This window comes from Anomaloglossus baeobatrachus, chromosome 5 (assembly GCF_048569485.1).
Source record: "Anomaloglossus baeobatrachus isolate aAnoBae1 chromosome 5, aAnoBae1.hap1, whole genome shotgun sequence".
Classification (NCBI taxonomy): Eukaryota; Metazoa; Chordata; class Amphibia; order Anura; family Aromobatidae; genus Anomaloglossus; species Anomaloglossus baeobatrachus.
Window position 1 is genome coordinate 346,194,202 of NC_134357.1, and position 14,625 is coordinate 346,208,826.

Consider the following 14,625-nt stretch of genomic DNA (forward strand, 5'->3'; position numbering starts at 1 on the left):
CGTTTGGTCACCTTCTCATCTCTAGAACAACTGTTAAGAGGAGACTTTGTGCATCAGGCCTTCATGGTAAAATAGCTGCTAGGAAACCACTGCTAAGGACAGGCAACAAGCAGAAGAGACTTGTTTGGGCTAAAGAACAAAAGGAATGGATATTAGACCAGTGGAAATCTGTGCTTTGGGCTGATGAGTCCAAATTTGAGATCTTTAGATCCAACCACAGTGTCTTTGTGTGACGCAGAAAAGGTGAACGGATGGACTCTACATGCCTGGTTCCCACCATGAAGCATGGAGGAGGAGGTGTGATGGTGTGGGGGTGCTTTGCTGGTGACACTGTTGGGGATTTATTCAAAATTGAAGGCATACTGTACCAGCATGGCTACCACAGCATCTTGCAGCAGCATGCTATTCCATTCGGTTTGCGTTTAGTTGGACCATCATTTATTTTTCAACAGGACAATGACCCCAAACACACCTCCAGGCTGTGTAAGGGCTATTTAACTAAGAAGGAGAGTGATGAGGCACTACACCAGATGACCTGGCCTCCACAGTCACCAGACCTGAACCCAATCGAGATGGTTTGGGGTGAGCTGGACCGCAGAGTGAAGGCAAAAGGGCCAACAAGTGCTAAGCATCTCTGGGAACTCCTTCAAGACTGTTGGAAAACCATTTCCATTGACTACCTCTTCAAGCTCATCAAGAGAATGCCAAGAGTGTGCAAAGCAGTAATCAAAGCAAAAGGTGGCTACTTTGAAGAATCTAGAATATAAGACATATTTTCAGTTGTTTCACACTTTTTTGTTAAGTATTTCATTCCACATGTGATAATTCATAGTTTTGATGCCTTCAATGTGAATCTACAATTTTCAGAGTCATGAAAATAAAGAAAACTCTTTGAATGAGAAGGTATGTCCAAACTTTTGGTCTGTACTGGACATACATGGCAAAAATATTAATGTGTGTATATATGTATTATTATTCCAAAAAATGAAGTATTTCTCCCAGAAAATTATTGCAATTTTACGTTTTGTTATACACAAATTTATTTCCTTTATGTGTTTTGGAACAACACAAAAAACACACACAAAAAAGCAAAATTCAAAATAATTTTACACAACTGCAAGAATGGGTCAGACAAAATTATCAGCACCCTCAACGTAATATTTAGTTGCGCACTCTTTGGAATAAACTGCAATCAATTACTTCCTATAACCATCAATAAGCTTCTTACACCTCTCAGCTGGAATTTTGGATCACTCTTCTTTTTCTGCTCCAGGTCTCATATTTGAAGAGTGACTTCTCCCAAAAGGAATTTTAAGATCTCTCCACAGGTGTTCAATGCAGTTTAGATCCAGACTGATTGCTGCCACTTCAGAACTCTCCAGCACTTTGTTTCCATCCATTTCTGGGTTCTTCTTGAAGTTTGTTTTGGGTGATTGTCCTGCTGGAAGACCCATACACCTAGAATAGAAGCCCAGCTTTCTGACATTGGGCAGTTCGAAGCTACCCCCAAAATCTTTTAGTAATCTTCAGATTTCATGATGCTTTGCACACAGTCAAGGTACCCAGTGCCAGAGGTAGCACAAAAACCCTAAAACATATTTGAACCTCCACCATATTTGACTGTAGGTACTGTGTTCTTTTCTTTGTAGGTCACATTCTGTTTTTGGTAAACAGTAGAATTATGTGCTTTACCAAATAGATCTATCTGGTCTCATCTGTCCACAAGACGTTTTCCCAGAAGGATTTTGGCTTACTCATGAACATTTTGGCAAACTGCAATCTAGCATTTTATGTCTGTGTCCTCAGTAGGGTCCTCCTGGGTCTCCTGTCGTAGCATTTCATTTAATTCAAATGTCAATGGATCGTTTGAGCTGACACTGGTGCACCCTGAGCCTGCAGGGCAGCTTGAATTTCTTTGAAACTTGATTGGGACTGTTTATCCAACATCTGGGCTATTTTGCATTGCAACTTTTCATCAATTGTTCTGTGCCGTCCAAGGAGATTATGTACAATGCCATGGGTTGTAAACTTCTTGATTATGTTGCGCACCGTGGACAAAGGAACATCAAGATCACTAAAGATGGACTTGTACCCCTGAGATTGTTGATATTTTTCAACAATTTTGGTGCTCAAAATTCAGATAATTATTTTTATCCTCTTTATGCTCATCATGCTCAGTGTGACACACGACAGTGCAAAGATTGAGTCAAGTTCTCCCCTTTTTAGCTAGTTTTAGGTGTGATTTTCATATTGCCCACATCTGTAACTTGCCACAGGTGAGTTTGAACGAGCAGCACATGCTTGAAACAAAGTTGTTTACCCACAATTTTGGAAAGGTGGCAATAGTTTTTAACAGCCCATTTTTGACATTTTGTGTGAAATTATGTCCCATTGTCTTTTTTTTTTGTGTGTGTTGTTCCTGTACACACAAAGGAAATAAATATGTGTATTTGCTATTATTTCCTAGGAGAAGTACTTTCATTCTTTGGAACAATTTTAACGGTGTGGAGACTTTGAAGCATGACTGTGTATATGAGCGGACTGTTATTTCTAAAACTGGCACAACTATTGGTCCTATTTGATTGACATGTGCAACAGGAAGGGAATATGTGTGTCGGATCTGACTATCTATTCCCGCCCCTGTCTGTCTGCCTGCACTGGAATTAATGTCTATGACAGTGATAGGGGCAGGAATGTCAGGCAGGCAGACAGGGTCGGGAATAGATAGCTAGACCCTGCCCACATATCCCCTTCCTGTTGCACCTGTCAATCAAATAGCAGTGCATTGCTGGAACTTTAGTTGCACATATTTCTGAAATAAAACCTCCAATCTCAGAACAGTAGGTATGCTTACATTCAGCCTCCTAGGGCCAGTATAGCACTGGTTTACTTTATATATGAAAATCCTGCTGGTTGGTTCCCTTTAAATAGTGTTGTTTATATACTGGTTTGACAGTGTTATTTGGGCACATTCCAGAAACGTCACTTGAGCATCAAATAGTTAACCAAACACTGTATCGCTATTTTATTTGGAGCTGGATGCCACAGATGCTTTTGTTAGATGAATGTTGACTAAACCCGACAAATATATCGAAATTGAGCAAGTATCTAATGTGAATGCGGGTGTAGGGGATCCCAATTTTGTAATTGTTTCCTGATAGCAGGTGTAAGGGGTAGGGTTGGTTTGTAATATTTGTTTGTTAACATTGACCATAAAGTGGCCGATAAAGGTTTAGGTATTTTGAAAATCATTCTAAAGATGCATATATCCAAGTTCTATTATATCCTATGAAGTTTTCTTTCTGAGGAAAATCACACCATTGTTCAGCCAACCTCCGGTGCCGTCCAGATACGGTCTGTTCATAAGATCACTGTAAATGGAGAGCTTGGGACCTTATTGTGAACAAAAACCATGGGTTCATGGAAGGCGCCTGAATATTGTGCAAGTTAAACTCGTATACCTTTAACACACGTCTTAGGGGTACTTTGCACGCTGCGACATTGCACTACTGCGATGTCGGCAGGGTCAAATCAAAACTGCCGCACATCCGGTGCCAGTAACGACGTCGCAACGTGTAAAGCCTAGATGCACCGATAAACGATCGCAAAAGCGTCGTAAATCGGTGATCGGTCATTTTCATAATTTCGCTGCAGCGACAGGTACAATGTTGTTCCTTGTTCCTGCGGCAGCACACATCACTGTGTATGAAGCCGCAGGAGCGAGGAACATCACCTTACCTGCCTCCACCGGCTATGTGGAAGGACGGAGGTGGGCGGGATGTTTACATCCTGCTCATCTCCGCCCCTCCGCTTCTATTGGCCGCCTGCCGTGTGACGTCGCTGTGACGCCGCACGACCCGCCCCCTTAGGAAGGAGGAGGGTCGCTGGCCAAAGCGACGTCGCAGGGCAGGTAAGTGTAATAATGTTCGCTACGACAGCTATCATAAGATATCGCATGTGAGACGGGGGCGGGTGCTATCGCACTTGGCATCGCTACCATCGGCTAGCGATGCCGCGGTGTGCAAAGTACCCCTTAAAGTTTCTAGCCAATATTATACCATCATCACAGGTGAATTAAAGGGTATTTCTCAACGGGGTTTTTCCACCTAATTTGAGAGCAGCATAATACAAGGACACAGACCCTGATTCCAGAAATGTGAAATTTACAGGGCTACTCACTGTAATTTTAAAATTAAAGCTGCTGCAATGTGGTCACCATAATCATGAGCTGCGTATAACCCACCCCGAATACTGACAGTTTCTGCCTATGCTCAGTGTAAACAATGCTGTTAATCAGTGGTGTAGGCAGAGTTATACAGAGCTCAGCATTCGGAGAACTGGCAAATCTGTGGAAGATATGTGATTTTAAGTAGCCTAGTAAGTGATACATCTCAAGAATCAGGGTTTTTACCTGTATATCATGCTGTACTCCGATGGGGGTTGCTAAAACTGTTGACCAATTCGCTTTAACTAATATTCACATTAAATTCTATTAATAGGGCTAATGAGAAAAACTCCCAGTAATTATAGAAATTCATTAGTAACAACATTACCATTTGGCTAGAAGGCGGCTGGTGTTAACTGCCTTGGGTACATTCTTGTGGCAGTATGACACCACTATCCAACTTCTCTTTGGATTCTTCGGAGAAAATGATCATGAAACTTATTTATAGAGATGTGAGCAATTAGGGAGGTGATTTTGGAATTAGGGTTTGGGAGTCGATGTGCTGAAATATGACTAATAGAGTATAACCATGTTTTAAAGCAAGGGGTGCGCAACAATTTTTGATCCAAGGGCGACATTGCCATAATGCATCGATCCCAAAGGCTGCAAACATTTTGAAGAGGTATTTACATGAATACATCACTAAAACCATCATCAGTACATTAATATATCACCAGAAGAAGGTTTTCAGTATTTGAGGAGGATTTGGAGAGTTTCTGCACTATAAAAAATTAGTGTGGACAGACACATGCTAACTTAAACTGAGCTTTTGGAGCAGAAACTTACCAAATCCTTCTCATACTCTCATATCTCTAAATTGTGAGGATTACGTTTTAACATATCTATGAAGCACATTATGGATTACTACATGTATACAAGATCAGGCCCATCGTCAGCACATGTATGAGGCACCAGCACAACAGACAGCACATAAATATCTCCCATGCTAACCTCACTGCTTCCTGCACGAAATCTGCCCCCCATACTGCTCCTCTCCATAATGTCCACCCCACGCTGTCGTTCTCTGTAATGTCTCCCACACAATGCCCCACTCCACAATGCCCCTGTCAAAAATATCCACCACACATTGCCCAGTCCATAATGCCCTCCTTCACAATGACCTCTCCAAAATATCCCCTCATACTGCCCATCTACAAAATATCCACCTGCAAGGCCTCTGTGCATGAAGCCCCCCCCCCCCATACTGTGCTCCTGTTCACTGTTCCCCACAGCTCCATAATATGCCCCCCACTGCTCCATCATGTACCTATCCTGAAACACATTTCATCTTCAGCTCCTCCTGGAGCCCTTACCAATCCCTTCAGCATCCTCACTGGCCCAGTGCAGCAGCAGTGTGATGAGGTGAGTATCAGCGCATTGACCTCATCACGCTACTACATGTCAGGGCAGAGGCTGGTGGAAGCTCCTTTACTTTGCCCTCCTCTGCCTCAGTCCCAGTGACTTTGTGTTCAAATGTAGTCTTGTCTGAAAGATGTAAATACATTTGAATATAGGAGGAAGGGAGTTGACGTCTCCCAGTTCTGCGGGCCGCATCAAACCCTTTGGCGGGATGTATGTTTTGCAGGCCTGGTTTAAAGGGGAGCTATCACCAGACTTTTGCTATGTAATTTGAGAGCACTATACTTTAGGAGCAGAGGCCTTGATTAGCTATATGTTACTTTCTGGGCTGTGTGTATTTTGCTGTTTCAATACAATGAATGTTTTATCAGCAGGAGATTATCATTACAGAACAACTAGTTTCTTGCCTCCTTCTAGTCCAACCACTTCCCCAGCACTGATTAGGAGCTCACTGTGAATATACAATGTACGCAGAAAGCTGTGGTGTGTGCTGAGTTATACACAACTCTGCAACTGTGCTCTGCTACGGTAGAACAGCAGCAAAGAAAACGGATTATAAGATAACTGCTGAACCTAGTAAACAAAGTGATTCATTACTGGAATCAGTTTCTCTGCCTCTACCTCATACTGCTGTCAGATTACATACCAAAAACCTGTTGATAGATTCCCTTTAATGTCTTAGGAAGTATCGTTTAGGCTACAGTGTTTAGCCGATGGTTTCTTTCATTACTTGAGCAGGATCCATTACGATCACTATCCTCATACACAGCAAATGGTAGAGGCCATAACTAGCAATGAGAGCACTTCTGGTGCAGTCTGGTTGTGGGAAGCACACTCTTTCATGTCTGCATAAGGTTTTATTTTATGTATGATGCAAAATATATAATTGTTCCCACATCAGTAGCATATACTGAAGTCCCGAACCACAGCTTCCTTATGCTGTGTTTACTTCGGAGTCGAAGGCTGTATGGAACAGATAAATGTTTACAGAAGCAAAGAAAAAGTGAGTGGGGCCAATCGAGCACATATGTTGTATGACAGATCATACACCGTTTTGTGGTGGTCACTTTGGAACAGGGGTGGACACATAAGAGACTTTGACTGTTGTGGAGAGACAAAACGACGAAACCTTATTCTGCACATTATTTTTTTTTCTAGATTAAAAGAGGTTGTGCACTACTTGGACAACCCCTTCTCATTCCCCATGTTTGCACCCATAAAAATAAAAAAGCGTATACTCACCTCCGGTGTCAGTATGGTTCCAGCGGTGTCGGAACTCCGTGTTCCCGTGACTCATGGGCCATTGTTATGACGTGTGAGCCCTGCGCTGAATCGGCACCGGCTTCTCTCTCCCCTCAGACGGCGAAAATACTAACAGGAAGTGAGCTCGGGCTGCCGCCCACTTCCCGTCAATTACTTACATGTCCAAAAGCGGGGAGGGAGAAGATGGGCACAGGGCTCGCATGTCAATTCAATAGCACATGATCTAGCGTGCGTACCCGCCCCCATCTGTTGTGCGACACGGGCAAATCGCTGCCCGTGCCGCACAACATCGCCCAGACCCGTCACACATACCTGCCCGGCGACGTCGCTGTGACCGGCGAACTGCCTCCTTTCTAAGGGGGCGGTCCGTGCGGCGTCACAGTGACGTCACTGAGCGGCCGCCTAATAGCAGCGGAGGGGTGAAGCTGAGCGGGACGTAACATCCCGCCCACCTCCTTCCTTCTGCATTGCAGCCGGGAGGCAGGTAAGGGGAGCTACCTCGTTCCTGCGGTGTCACATGGAGCGATGTGTGCTGCCGCAGGAACGAGGAACAACCTCGTTACTGCTGCAGTAACGATTTTTGAGAATGGACCCCCATGTCACCGATGAGCGATTTTGCACAATTTTGCAACGATGCAAAATCGCTCATCGGTGTCACACGCAATGGCATCGCTAATGTGGCCGGATGTGTGTCACCAATTCCGTGACCCCAATGAGTTCGCATTAGCGATGTCGTAGCGTATAAAGCCCCCTTAAGTCTGCTGACTCGCTGCTACTGTTACTACAATATGCCATATCTTACCATGTATTCTTTCCGGTAGCAGCTAATTATCACCACAGAATTTACAGCTTTACATAAAGTTTCTAAAGAAAAACAAAAAAATTTGTTTAAAAGAACAGAGAGTCCTCAGTGGTTGATACCTTTTAATGGCAAAAGTAAAGAAAAACAGTAAATCATACGGCACCTTTAGCCATTGTACTTTGATCAACAGCTGCCAACACAATACCATGTACCCACACAGCCCCCTTACAGAGTAAAACTACCCCATACAGTCTCCTTACACAGTATAATGTCCCCAAACAGACCTCACGCAATAAGTCACCACAGGCCACACCAAAACAGCCAAAGGATCACATGTGGCCCGTGGGCTGCACTTTGCCTAGGTCTGCTTTGGAAGGACACTGAATTGGGGATTTTAATAAAGCCTTATACATTATATCTCAAAAATGAGTACACCCCTCACATTATGTAAATGGGACAACACTAAATATATGATACTTAGAAGGGGCTTCTTTCTGGGACGACAACCATGCAAATCAATTTGATGCAGCGTATGGTCTGAGCACGGACAGGCTGACACACTCCCCGTAACCTTTGCAGCAATGCTGGCTGCACTCATACCCCCATTTTGAAAAGACAACCTCTGGACATGACGCTGAGCATGTGCACTCAACTTCTTTGGTTGACCATGGCGAGGCCTGTTCTGAGTGAGTCTGACTTGTTAAACCGCTGTATGGTTTTGGCCATCGTGCTGCAGCTGAGTTTCAGGGTGTTGGCAATCTTCTTACAGTTAGGTCCAGAAATATTTGGACAGTGACACAATTTCCGCGAGTTGGGCTCTGCATGCCACCACATTGGATTTGAAATGAAATCTCTACAACAGAATTCAAGTGCAGATTGTAACGTTTAATTTGAAGGTTTGAACAAAAATATCTGATAGAAATTGTAGGAATTGTACACATTTCTTTACAAACACTCCACATTTTAGGAGGTCAAAAGTAATTGGACAAATAAACCAAACCCAAACAAAATATTTTTATTTTCAATATTTTGTTGTGAATCCTTTGGAGGCAATCACTGCCTTAAGTCTGGAACCCATGGACATCACCAAACACTGGGTTTCCTCCTTCTTAATGCTTTGCCAGGCCTTTACAGCCGCAGCCTTCAGGTCTTGCTTGTTTGTGGGTCTTTCCGTCTTAAGTCTGGATTTGAGCAGGTGAAATGCATGCTCAATTGGGTTAAGATCTGGTGATTGACTTGGCCATTGCAGAATGTTCCACTTTTTTGCACTCATGAACTCCTGGGTAGCTTTGGCTGTATGCTTGGGGTCATTGTCCATCTGTACTATGAAGCGCCGTCCGATCAACTTTGCGGCATTTGGCTGAATCTGGGCTGAAAGTATATCCCGGTACACTTCAGAATTCATCCGGCTACTCTTGTCTGCTGTTATGTCATCAATAAACACAAGTGACCCAGTGCCATTGAAAGCCATGCATGCCCATGCCATCACGTTGCCTCCACCATGTTTTACAGAGGATGTGGTGTGCCTTGGATCATGTGCCGTTCCCTTTCTTCTCCAAACTTTTTTCTTCCCATCATTCTGGTACAGGTTGATCTTTGTCTCATCTGTCCATAGAATACTTTTCCAGAACTGAGCTGGCTTCATGAGGTGTTTTTCAGCAAATGTAACTTTGGCCTGTCTGTTTTTGGAATTGATGAATGGTTTGCATCTAGATGTGAACCCTTTGTATTTACTTTCATGGAGTCTTCTCTTTACTGTTGACTTAGAGACAGATACACCTACTTCACTGAGAGTGTTCTGGACTTCAGTTGATGTTGTGAACGGGTTCTTCTTCACCAAAGAAAGTATGCGGCGATCATCCACCACTGTTGTCATCCGTGGACGCCCAGGCCTTTTTGAGTTCCCAAGCTCACCAGTCAATTCCTTTTTTCTCAGAATGTACCCGACTGTTGATTTTGCTACTCCAAGCATGTCTGCTATCTCTCTGATGGATTTTTTCTTTTTTTTCAGCCTCAGGATGTTCTGCTTCACCTCAATTGAGAGTTCCTTAGACCGCATGTTGTCTGGTCACAGCAACAGCTTCCAAATGCAAAACCACACACCTGTAATCAACCCCAGACCTTTTAACTACTTCATTGATTACAGGTTAACGAGGGAGACGCCTTCAGAGTTAATTGCAGCCCTTAGAGTCCCTTGTCCAATTACTTTTGGTCCCTTGAAAAAGAGGAGGCTATGCATTACAGAGCTATGATTCCTAAACCCTTTCTCCGATTTGGATGTGAAAACTCTCATATTGCAGCTGGGAGTGTGCACTTTCAGCCCATATTATATGTATAATTGTATTTCTGAACATGTTTTTGTAAACAGCTAAAATAACAAAACTTGTGTCACTGTCCAAATATTTCTGGACCTAACTATAACCTAGCCCATCTTTATGTAGAGCAACAATTCTTTTTTCAGATCCTCAGAGCATTCTTTGTCATGAGGTGCCATGTTGAGCTTCCAGTGACCAGTATGTGAGAGTGTGAGTGATAACAGCAAATTTACCACATCTTCTCCCCATTCACACGAGAGACCGTCTAATACTGAATCACCTGACACTGAGGAGGGAAAATGGCTAGTTGAGCACAATTTGTCCATTTTCACTTAGGGGTGTACTCAGTTTTGTTGCCAGTGGTTTTGACATTAATGGCTGTATGTTATTTAGCGCACACCAAATTTACACTGTGATACAAGCTGTACACTGACAAGTTTACATTGTATCAAAGAGTCACATCTTCAGTGTTGTCCTATGAAAAGGTATAAAATATTTACAAAAAAATGTGAGGTGTGTGTACTCAAGTTTGTGATATACTGTACATGCTTACAGTCCCATATTTAATGTGCCAAAAGGGGTCAGGTCGATCTTGTCCCAGTTTGGAACTGAGGGCAAGTCTTGAATGTCCCTATATATACTGGGTCAGTACACATATTGTGCACCTCCCTCTCTAGGCCAATGAATTAAGGTCAGTAGAATTGTGTCCAGTCCATATTTGGGTTTGGATCAGTGAAATTCTGTCCAATACAAATTCGGATTCAGGTCATGACACCTGCAGCCTGGTTGGGTTCAGGTCACGATACCTGCAGCCTGGTTGGGTTCAGGTCACGACACCTGCAGCCTGGTTGGGTTCAGGTCACGACACCTGCAACCTGGTTGGGTTCAGGTCACATCACCTGCAGCCTGGTTGGGTTCAGGTCACGACACCTGCAGCCTGGTTGGGTTCAGGTCACGACACCTGCAGCCTGGTTGGGTTCGGGTCATGACACCTGCGGCCTGTTTGGGTTTGGGTCATGAGACCTGTGGCCTGGTCAAGTTCAGGCTACAACACTTGCGGCCTGGTCATGTTCGAGTCACGACACCTGTGGTTTGGTCGGGTTTGGGTCACGACAGCTGCGGCCTATTTGGGTTTGGGTCACGACACCTGCGGCCTGATCGAGTTCGGGCTACAACACCTGCTACCTGGTCGTGTTCGAGTCACGACACCTGTGGCTTGGTCGGATTTGGGTAACGATACCTGCATCCAGTCCGTGCATCATGATCCATACTCAAACCTTGATACATAGATGTGAATCCAGCCTAAAACCCAACTATTTTCTATTTTCACGTTGCTTTCAGATGATTATAATCAGCAGATACCCATCAGATCAGGTTTCTAGCTGATGAGAGAGATAGCACTCAGATCAACTGGCCATTTATTTACGCCAATTAAAATTGATTTTGATCTTTTGGGCAGAAATTGGTGAAATATCTTGACGCATAAAAGCACCCTAAAAATGTTCTCATACACTGATGTGTATGAAATGTATGAATATATCCCACCAAGGACATCTGAACAGAGTTTGTATGTTCTCCCTGTCTTTGTGTGGGTTTCGTCCGGGTTCTCCAGTTTCCTCCCACACTCCAAAGACATACAGATAGGGAGTTTAGATTATGAGCCCCAATGGGGACAGTGATGATGTTAAAGTGCTGCAGAGTATGATGGCGCTATATAAACAATGCATATTAAATATATCATTCCTTCAGATGCATGGTATACTATAGTTACCTTGAATGTTTATATGTCTGTATTTGTTTTTTAGGCCAGTTATCCGACATGGGAAGACTTCATCAGCAAAGCTATAAAGTTACAGTCCCAGCTAAGGTGTGTATGGTACCCTAATGCTCCATGTATGTGACGTATGAGGATATTTTGTATTTATTTTCTATTTTTAGGTGTGCAGTTTATTTAGTGATGAGTTACTAATAAATTCTAGGAAAGGCATATGCAGCACCCATAAAGTTGTGTTACGGGCATCACGCCGGCTGTTTAGGAAGCAATCATCTTTTATAACACCATCATTATGGCTCCACCCCGCTATAAACGGCGGCTTGAGGTGTGGGGTTAGTTCTTATGTTATGGAGAGTAAAGATGATGCAAGAACATCAACGTGAGGGATCTTGTCACCGATTAAAAATGAAGGCACTCAAGGTCCTGGAACGTCTTGTTTATAGCTAGCCACGTCTTGGACGTAGCCGCACAGCGTGATTTGCTTATCTCTTCTTAAAATGTCAGACTGTTCTTTCTATATAGATTATTGGTAGCGATTAATAAAGAACATGTTACAGTAGCTCAGAATTGTGGGGACCTTTCCGCTGAAGCAGATGTGAAGAATTGCAGAAGTCTGTCCCGAGTAAATTCAGTTTTTGCATGTAAGACTCGAGGCATAAAGTAATCTGCAACTCAAAGGTTAGTATGTTTTATTAAAGTGTTATACACCCTCTTTTTAAAAAGAAACACAGAAAAAAATAGTACAGTGTGGTCTATGAAAAAAATTAAAGGGAATCTATCAGCAGGTTTTTGCCATATAAGCTGAGGCCAGCATGCTGTAAGGGTTAAGACAGAATGTTAAGGCATGCCTGTGTTGTCACAGTTAGATTTTTTGTTTATTTGCTATGTTTGTTTAAGCAGCAGGATCCTTATCATTGCTTTGGCTAGTTACCTCATGCCTTGTTGTCTGACACCTCACAGTCAGTGTACAATCTCTATAGAGAGCTTGTTGTGGGTGGGACAGCCTTCTGGACTCTGCTACATGCTTAAGGCTACATGCGCACGCTGCGTTTTTTGCTGTGTTTTTGCTGCGTTTTTGGCTGCAGTTTCGTTGTCAGAACTTTCTGACATCTGACTTCCCAGCAAAGTCTATGAGAAGTCAGATTTTCTATGCGCACATTGCAGTTTATTTGTCAGCGTTTTATTTGTCAAATGTTTGTGACAAAAAAAATGCAGCATGTTCATTCTTCCTGCGTTTTTGTCAACATTTGTCACAAAAACGCAGCAAAAACGCATGTGGTGAAAAACGCAGCAAAAACGCACCTACAATTTCAAGCATTTTTTGCGCCATTTCCAGGCTCTCTCTGACAAGGTGAAGTTTTGGCTGCAGTTTTAGCTGCAGTTTGTGAACACAAAAAGATGCAGCGTGCGCATGTAGCCTAAATCTAAAAAAACCCCAACACATTGTGTCAGAATGGCTGTACCCAGTAATCTAAGGGGCCCTTTGCACACTACGACATCGCAGGTGCGATGTCGGTGGGGTCAAATCGAAAGTACGCACATCCGGCATCGCTCTCGACATCGTAGTATGTAAAGCATTTTTGATACGATTAACGAGCGCAAAAGCGTCATAATCGTATCATCGGTGTAGCGTCGGTCATTTCCATGAATTGGGAAAGACCGATGTTACGATGTTGTTCCTCGTTCCTGCGGCAGCACACTTCGCTGTGTAAGAAGCCGCAGGAGCGAGGAACATCTCCAACCTGCGTCCCGGCCGGCTATGCGGAAGGAAGGAGGTGGGCGGGATGTTTACGTCCCGCTGATCTCGGCCCCTCCACTTCTATTGGCCGCCTGCCATGTGACGTCGCTATGACGCCGCACGACCCGCCCCCTTAGGAGGAAGGAGGCGGTTCGCCGGCCAGAGCGACGTTGCAGGGCAGATGAGTGCATGTGAAGCTGTCGTAGCGATAATGTTGGCTACGGCAGCTATCACCATGATATCGCAGCTACGCCGGCGGAGCGGACTATCGCGCTCGACATCGCAGCATCGGCTTGCGATATCGTAGTGTGCAAAGTACCCCTAAGTGATACACCGTTGGATTCAGAATCTTCTTGGCTGCATTATGCTGCTTTCAGATGAGGTAGCCAAAAGCTGCTGACAGATTCCCTTTAAATCTGTGCTCACCTCCACCTCTCTCTGTCACTGCTTGGGTCCCCGCTTGCAGTCTAAATACAAAGACCGGCAGGGGACCTCGACAGCACCACAGCGTATCAATTTATTAATTGTAGGCAGTAAGTTTAATACTGTAGAAATGCATTCTCAAGAGTGACAAATTTGACAACTTCAATATAAAGTTACATTTTCTATTTCTGAGGCTTCACCCTAAAAGTGGTATCTTAGGTTTGTGAGTTCTCCTCTATCCATAACCTAGGAGAACTCCATGATCGCTGGTGTCTGACCACTGGGTCCCCATCGATCCCAACAACTGGGGCTCTTCAGATCGTTATTGGAGATTGATCATGCTCACTGCCGTTCCACTCATTCTTATGGAAGCTCCAAAGTCCAGCCAAAGACGTTACTTTTGCCTTGGACATCAGAAGATATTGAAGCATGACCTGGTCAAGAGACCTCATGCCTCTTCAATACACCTAAGCGCCTGCATGCGGCTTTACCCCGTAACAGGGCATAAAGCGTAATATAACATGTCCCTTCCCTTGATATAAATATCAGATGCACGTAAATCGAAGATCTCAAAATACATGTGGGAGAAAAGAAAAATCTCTTGTGTCTTCCCTTTCCCCTGACACAGGCATTCCAGGGATCCGAACCTGGCTATTTTCAGCTGGTTTTCTCTCTGATGTATAGTTAGGCTCCCTAATTAGGCCAGTGGTCAGCCAGTAAAAGGCA

The 14,625-nt window shown here is 43.9% G+C and overlaps 1 protein-coding gene across 2 annotated transcripts in view; it reads left to right on the plus strand.

The window, feature by feature from the left end:
* LOC142311437 (protein MTSS 1-like) overlaps positions 1-14,625 on the plus strand; it is a 204,654-nt gene that overhangs the window by 62,087 nt on the left and 127,942 nt on the right. For both annotated transcript variants that reach the window (XM_075349868.1, XM_075349869.1), the window contains exon 2: positions 11,770-11,831. In XM_075349868.1, the coding sequence (XP_075205983.1) occupies positions 11,770-11,831 (62 nt within the window). The remainder of the gene's footprint in view (positions 1-11,769; positions 11,832-14,625) is intronic.